This window comes from Fukomys damarensis, unplaced genomic scaffold (genome assembly GCF_012274545.1).
Source record: "Fukomys damarensis isolate Sample0158 unplaced genomic scaffold, DMR_v1.0_HiC HiC_scaffold_35, whole genome shotgun sequence".
NCBI lineage: Eukaryota > Metazoa > Chordata > Mammalia > Rodentia > Bathyergidae > Fukomys > Fukomys damarensis.
This window is the reverse complement of record NW_022900947.1, coordinates 3,363,601-3,370,804: the sequence shown is the minus strand read 5'-3', so window position 1 is coordinate 3,370,804 and position 7,204 is coordinate 3,363,601. Positions and strand designations below refer to the sequence as shown.

The 7,204-nt window shown below is 38.7% G+C and overlaps 1 protein-coding gene across 3 annotated transcripts in view; it reads left to right on the top strand.

Moving 5' to 3' along the window:
- Kiaa0232 (KIAA0232 ortholog) overlaps positions 1–7,204 on the top strand; it is a 67,224-nt gene that overhangs the window by 30,997 nt on the left and 29,023 nt on the right. For all 3 annotated transcript variants that reach the window (XM_010641790.2, XM_033758765.1, XM_033758766.1), the window contains one exon: positions 4,457–4,594. In XM_010641790.2, coding sequence (XP_010640092.1) covers positions 4,457–4,594 — 138 coding nt within the window. The remainder of the gene's footprint in view (positions 1–4,456; positions 4,595–7,204) is intronic.

The window sequence follows — 7,204 nt, the reverse complement described above, 5'->3', positions numbered from 1 at the left end:
TTTTTAAAATTTTATTTTTTTTTTTTTTTTTTTTTTTTTTTTTTGGGTTTTTTTTTTTTTTTTTTTTTTTGGTATATTGAGATGAGGTCTTACTAACTTTCTGCCTAGGCTGAGCTCAAAACTCCCAGTCCTCCTGCCTCAGCCTCCCAGAGTATTGGGATTACACGCACAAGCCACCACACCTGTCTCTTTTACTTTTGAGTGTCGTAGAGAGTGTTAGACGATGAAAATTATCTTCAACCTCAGATCTCACCAAAGCCAGTAAGTATAAAAAAGAATAACAGAAACAGCTTTTGATCACTAAGGCTTATAACACTACTGTAGGTCAGACTGTAACCTGATAGGAATATTATTTAATTATTTGTTTATTTATAGTACTGGGGATCAAATTCAGGGGCATTTTACCCTGAGCTATATCTCTAGCCCTTTTTTAAATTTTATTTTTTTTAGGTAGGGTCTCCCTTTGTAGCCCAGACTGGCCTTGAACTCTGAGCAGTCATCCTTCCTGAGCCTCCCAAGTGCTGGGATTACAGACGTGCACCACCACGCCTGGCTTCCTTTTTTAAATTTTGAGACAGGACTTGCTAAATTAGCCAGGTGGCATCAAATTTACAGTCCTCCTGTCTCAGCTTCTCAAGTAGATGGGCTTACAGGTGTCTTCTGCTATACCTGACTTATCCTTAAAGTCGTATTTTATGTTGTGTATACTTTGGTATGTGACTAAATTCCATATTTGAAAAAAATGTAGTTAGATATATGTAGACTGTTAACAGTTAACCCCTGCAGATTGAAATTACAGTGGAACTTTTTTCCTTTTTAGGCTACTTTTTAACTTCCACATATTTTCATTCATTGAATTAATACTTTTATAATTAGATTAACCAGTAAGTTTATACATTACAAGTTCTTTTAGTCCATTTAAGAATTGTTTTATGGGTTGCTTGCAGCTAAAGCATAGTTTTAGTAGTTCATGAATTGATAGGCCTAAAAGAACATTGGAGACTTCTTCCTTCAAAGTTCTTAGAATGAAATTGAATAATGTGATTAGCTTTGGTTTTTATATGAACATTGATTAAGAATGGTTGCCATTAGATTTAAGACGCTTGTGAAGAAGCACTTATGTTAGGAGAAAATGTATCAGCTTTTATGTAAGGTATATGAAAATAATGTCAGAAGTTAGAACTGATGGGTACACAAATTCATACCAACATAATTCCCAATATATTTAAAATTTTTTGTGTAAAACATTTTGTGGAATAAAGATGTTTTGAATATAAATATTATTTTTTAAAAAACTCATTTCTGCTTTCATACTCAAAAAGGCCACTTACATATGCTTGCCATGGTCAGACTCTGGGGACAGAGACCACTGGGGATGGCTCCTGCGAACTGCTGGTTTGTGGTTTATGGACCTGTAGCAGCACTGCTGGGCAGAGCAGGGGTGGTCACAGGAGGGACCCCAGAGAGGTGGCAGCAGAGCACTCTTTTTTTTTTTTTGGCACTGGGGATCGAACTCAGGACCTTGTGCTTGGGAGGCAGGCATGGCGCCACTGAGCTAAATCTGCGGCCCTGGAGCACTCTTGAAGGAAGACAGAGGGCTAGGGTGTCCAGGGTCACAGCACCAGGAGGGTCAATGTTGTAAGGCAGAAGGGAGTCTGGTGAGGGAGTGGACCAATCTCGAACAGGGAGGCCCACAGCAGGACGCAGAGCTGCAGGACCTGATGTGCTGTTAGGGCTTGGTAGCTCAGTCCTGGAGACAGAGACCTTTGCCCAGCCCTGACAGCACAGGGTGTTGTGGTGGGGCATGTCCTTGCTTCGGTGACCTCAGCAGGGAGATCAGGGAGGGCACCCCAATCTTGGCCAAAGACCTAGAGGAGAAAGGTGGCTAGAGTTAGCCTGAAAGTATGCTTGTTTGGCTGGAATGTCTCATGTTTAGAGGCAAATAGCAATTCTTTCAAGCAATGTAATGGCAATGGATTTATCACTGTATTCTCTCCTCAAATTTTGGCTGTACTGTTCATTCAAAAGCAACCAAAATAATCAGCCTGAATTGGCAGAGGGACAATGTTCATGTAGCTAAAAGTCCAAAAGTAGTGCTGGCCCCACCTAGTTTGATTCAACTTCACAGTGTTACAGCTTCTGCTCTGCCTTTCTCCCACCTCTCTCTTTCTGCTTGGATTTGAACCTACTCTGGTGACAGTGGTCATGTTTCTGGTATCATCTTCTTACACAGTATCCAAGTATTCCCAGGAAAAACCGTGACGTGCTCATTTCTGATCATCTCACAGCTCTGAGCTGATCCTAGTGGCCAAAAAGACATGCTGACTTCTCATTCAGCCAGTGAGGGACTGCAGGAGGAGTGGTGTGAGCTCCATTCAGGCACCTTGGGTCTCTGTTACTCAGGAAGCTGTGAACAGGAAGGTGTGGGAGGCAGGGGTGGGCGTGCAGCAGCAGATGTCAGTGACACCAGCTGTATTTTAGAATGTTGTGTTCTTCCTCCAGTTCCCAATCTCCTTTTCTGATAGAAGACAGCATGAGAGAGCCACTCAGAACTGTAGCCTTATGTTACCTCACAGTGGTGTCTAGAAAATACGTGGTATAAATAGACTGTCACAACGGGAAGTTCTTTTGCACACCTGCTTTGGTTCTTAATACTTGTGTTCTCTCAAGATGAGGGCTTTGAAACCCATGTTTGTTTTTGAGTAATTGTCTGATGTGTGCCTAATATTTGAAGTTTATGCACCAGTTGACTTTAGGCACACCACAGGAGACTAAAAAGATAACAAGTAAAATAGAAATGTCTTGGATCTTTTTATACCATGCTCTTTTCTTTCTTTCTTTTTTCTTTTCTTTCTTTTCCTTTTTTTTTGCGGTACTGGGGATCAAACTCAGGACCTTGGGCTGCAAAGCAGGCACAGTGCCACTGAGCTAACTCCCCGGCTATACCCCTGCTCTTTTAAAATCTGATTGTTAGTTCAGTCTAAAAATCTGGTAGTAATCTCATACTAGAAAGACTGACTGCAGCATGCTAAATTGTAGTTTTTACTGCTTGGTAGGACTACAGGTAATTTTTTTTTTTCCTGCTTTTGAAAGTTTTTGTAGACTTGTATTTTTGGTTTTTTGGTGTTTTTATAAAAGGGTCTTCTGTGTTTCATGCTGGCCTGAAACTTGGAGTCCTTTTGCCTCGGTCTCCTTAAGTGCTGGTATTACAGGTGTGCACCTCTGGCTTTTCTTTACACGTTTGTTTACTAGGTGTCGAACCTAGGGTTTTCCCACTGAGATATGTCCCCAGCCCCTTTTAATTTTAAGTTGGGGTCTTGCTGAGTTGCCCAGGCGGGGCTCAAATCTGATCTTTCTGCTTCAGCGTCCTAGAATGCTGGTATTACAGATGTGTATCACCATAACTTTAGACTTTTATAATAGACACATGTATAAGCAGGAGGAAAATAAACTTAAAATCCTAATAAAATATTTTATATCTGTTGGATTTATCTTGTAAAATATAGGAGTTGAGCCATTTAACTATCAAGCTTTAAAATTTGGTAATAAACTGAGTCACTCATTATTGAAGAGTAAGAATTATAGAAGAGAGAATATTTAATTTTGTTTATAGTTTATACTGAAATTTAAACTTTATGTGTGTTTATGCAGACATATGAATTGTTTATCATTTAGCATGTACTCTAAATGTACCTGACCAAGCCAGGTGTGGTGGCTCACACCTGTAATCCCAGCACTCAAGAGGCTGAGGCAGGAGGATCACCACAATTTCAAGGCCAGCCTGGGCTACGTAGTGAGTTCAAGGACAGCCTGAACTACATAGCAAGATTTTTAACAAAAAATAAGTAAGTGATCAGATTTATTAAGATGATAAATAATAAAGCATGAGCACTTTAGATACTGTAATAAATAATAAATGGATTATTTTAAAGTGCTGTAATTGCCGGGTGTGGTGGCACATGCCTGTAATCCCAGCACTTGGGAGGCTGAGGCAGGAGGATCACTGTGAGTTCGAGACCAGCCTGGGCTACATAGTGAGTTCCAGGTCAGTCTCAACTACATAGTGAGACCCTGTCTCAAACAAACAAACAAAATAAAGTGCTGTAATTGAGGTTGTTCTATTTTTCTTTATTAATGTCTGGTTTATTTTATTTTTACTGACTGATTGATTGATTCATTGATTGTGGTACTGGGCATTGAAAACATAGTCTTTGCACAGAGCTATGTCCCCGGCCTTTTTTATTTTAAGGCAAGTCTTGCTAAATTGCCTGGGCTGGGGTGCACTTTTCAGCCTCCTGGCATGCTGGGACCACAGGCATGCCCCACCACACCAGGTTTAGTGTGTCCTGTTTTATAAGTTTTGGCTAGGGGAATGGGTGTGTAAGTTGGTGGGAGCAGGCATTCCTACAACGTGTTTCTGAGTCCTTGTCGCCTCACCTGGTGTCATCTGTTGCAGGAGAATGACATCTTCCTGGGCTGGGAGAAAGGAGCTTATAAGAAATGGGGAAAGAGCAAGAAGAAGTGTTCAGATCTGACTCTAGAGGAGATGAAAAAGCAGGCTGCTGTCCAGTGTCTCCGATCTGCTTCTGATGAAGTAAGTTTCCATTTCATTTCTAATGGAGAGAAGAGAGGGGTGTTTTAGAAAAGTTTACAAATACAACAACTTGACCAGAAAAACTTGAAAGTAAACTACTCATTATCTTACCTCTGGACCAAGAACAGTGTAATTTGCCTTTATGACATGTTTAATACATTTTGTTTCATGAAACATTCTTTTGGAGGTACCTTTTCAGTTTAATGTTGTATTAAATATAGTACTATTATTACATTGTCCATTTTTTTCAGTGTCTAAATTTTATTTCATCAAATAATATTCCATCAGCAACATAAGATGGTTTCTACTAGATATTTAGCTAGCTCTTGAGCTGGAATATTCTTTGTGTGTTTTTTTCCCTTGGTCTATTTTATTTCTTTTGGATACATTTCTAGCACTTTAAGAGCAATATATTTGTTTGTGAGTCATAATTTTTGGTCTTTAAGAAAATGTTACAAGATTTTTATTCCTCTTTAATATTTCATATAAAATATTTCATGTTTCCTAAAGTAAAATAATTTTGGGGTATGATCACCTATTTAAAATAATACTGTGAATTCTTACTACTCTAAGATGTGGTCTCCAAATCATAACTGAGATGTGATCTCTGAAATCAAACAGTCTAAAATTTTGTCTTCCTCTGACTGCTATTTGTACATTTATGACGTGAGATCAAGTCATGGGTCCCAACTTGCAGGTACCAACTTCCTGAGAGTGCAGTGGGGGTGCTCCAGCTTTGCTTCATTGGTGATCTGGCCAGGTGTATTCTCCCTGGTGCCACCTGCTGCACAGGCTGCTGACCCTGTCTCGTCATCTGTCTCCCAGCGTTCTTCTCACCCAGTTTGGGACCTCCCTGCCTTGTACTCACGGCCCCTGTGTAGTGCAGGTGGCACAGCCTGCTGTGCAGTGGGTTAAGGGCTGTGCATTGCCCATGCTTTTTTAATCTCCTTGTGCCTAGCAAAAATGTGTTCCTGGCACAAAGAAGTTCCTGAATTTTTCTTGAATGGAAAAAAAATAATTTTTTCTTGTTTATTTGTATTGGGGAGCCATCCTAGGGCCTTAGCGCTGAATTATATCCCCAACTCTTTTCAGGTTTTTGGTTTTTTTTTCTTTTTTTTACTACTCCAATAGACATTTATTCAATTTAACAAAACATCTAAAATATTTTAACAATACATTCACAACATAATCTGCCCATTAAGACTCCTACGGGGGCCGAGGATTTAGCTCAGTGGTTCTGGTGCCTGCTTTGCAAGCACAAGGTCCCCAGTTCGATCCCTGGTACCAAAAAACAAACAAACAAAAAGTAAAATAAAAACCAAAGACTCCAACGAAATTTATATTGCCTACAGCAGAATTTACAAGTGCTTACAGTTTATAGATCAGTTTCATTTAGATGCATATATTGCTTTAAGAAATACCATTAATACAAATGAATGATTTATAGTATCCTCATTATAGCAGAAAAAAATAGATTCATAAAACAAAATCTTTTAGGCATTTATAATGCCAAGTATTCAGAAGATTATTCTCATTACTATGAGAATACTATTCTTTTAGTGGTAAAAGTAAGTTATATTAGTCCAAAGACCACTGGAGGGCTTGCAGGGATTTCCAAAGTAAAATCCCACTATCCTTTCCCTAAAATAAATAAAACAGCAGCAGTCCCTAGGTACATCTAAACATGAACTGTGAAAGTTCGGGGATTCAGCTCAGTGGTTCTGCTCTCTGCCCCACAAGTGCAAGGTCCTGAGTTCAATCCCTGGTACCAAAAAACAAAAAAACAACAACAAAAAAACCATATAAACTATGAATATTCTGTTTATATATTATTGGCCTCAAGGTAAATATATAATTTTAGAAACTAGTCAACACTACTCGCCTGAATTTGGGTTTTACCTATTTGTATTTATATATTAGATACAAAATTTTACCATAAAGTACATATATATAATACATATATATAATCTTTTTTTATGGGTACCAGGTATTGAACTCGGGTCCTTGTGTTTGAGAGGCAGGTGGTGGAACCACTGAGCTAAACACCTGGCATGAAGTACATATTAAAAACAAACAATTACTAAAAAACAAACAAACAAACAATTCCAACTTCTCTGATATGTAAGCCAAGGTGCTAATTTTTACAAAGAATCAAAACTTACTTCTGGGCTGGGAAGTAGCTCAGTGGCACAGCACCTGCCTGGCAAGTATGAGATCCTGAGTTCGATCCGCAGTATCCCCTCCCCCGCAAAAAAGCCTTACTTCTGAAAATAATCTACAGAAATAATATGTAAAAACACAGAACTATGAAACACACTAAGAATACCGTCCTATGTTCTATGGATCAAAATGTAAAGATCAGTTATATATGTAAATGAACACATTAATTTGGGATATACTGCTTTACATGGTTGTGCATACACGTGTACCATAAAACAAATTCTATAAATGTTCCTGATGATACTGTACTCTAGCCCTGACCACTAGGAAGAAAATAAAAATAATATGGAACCTGTTTCCTTTTTTAGATAAAGTTTTTTTTTTTAATTTAATTTATTGGTACATTCCAGGTAGACAGTACAGTTACATTCATTACTGGGCTCATACCTT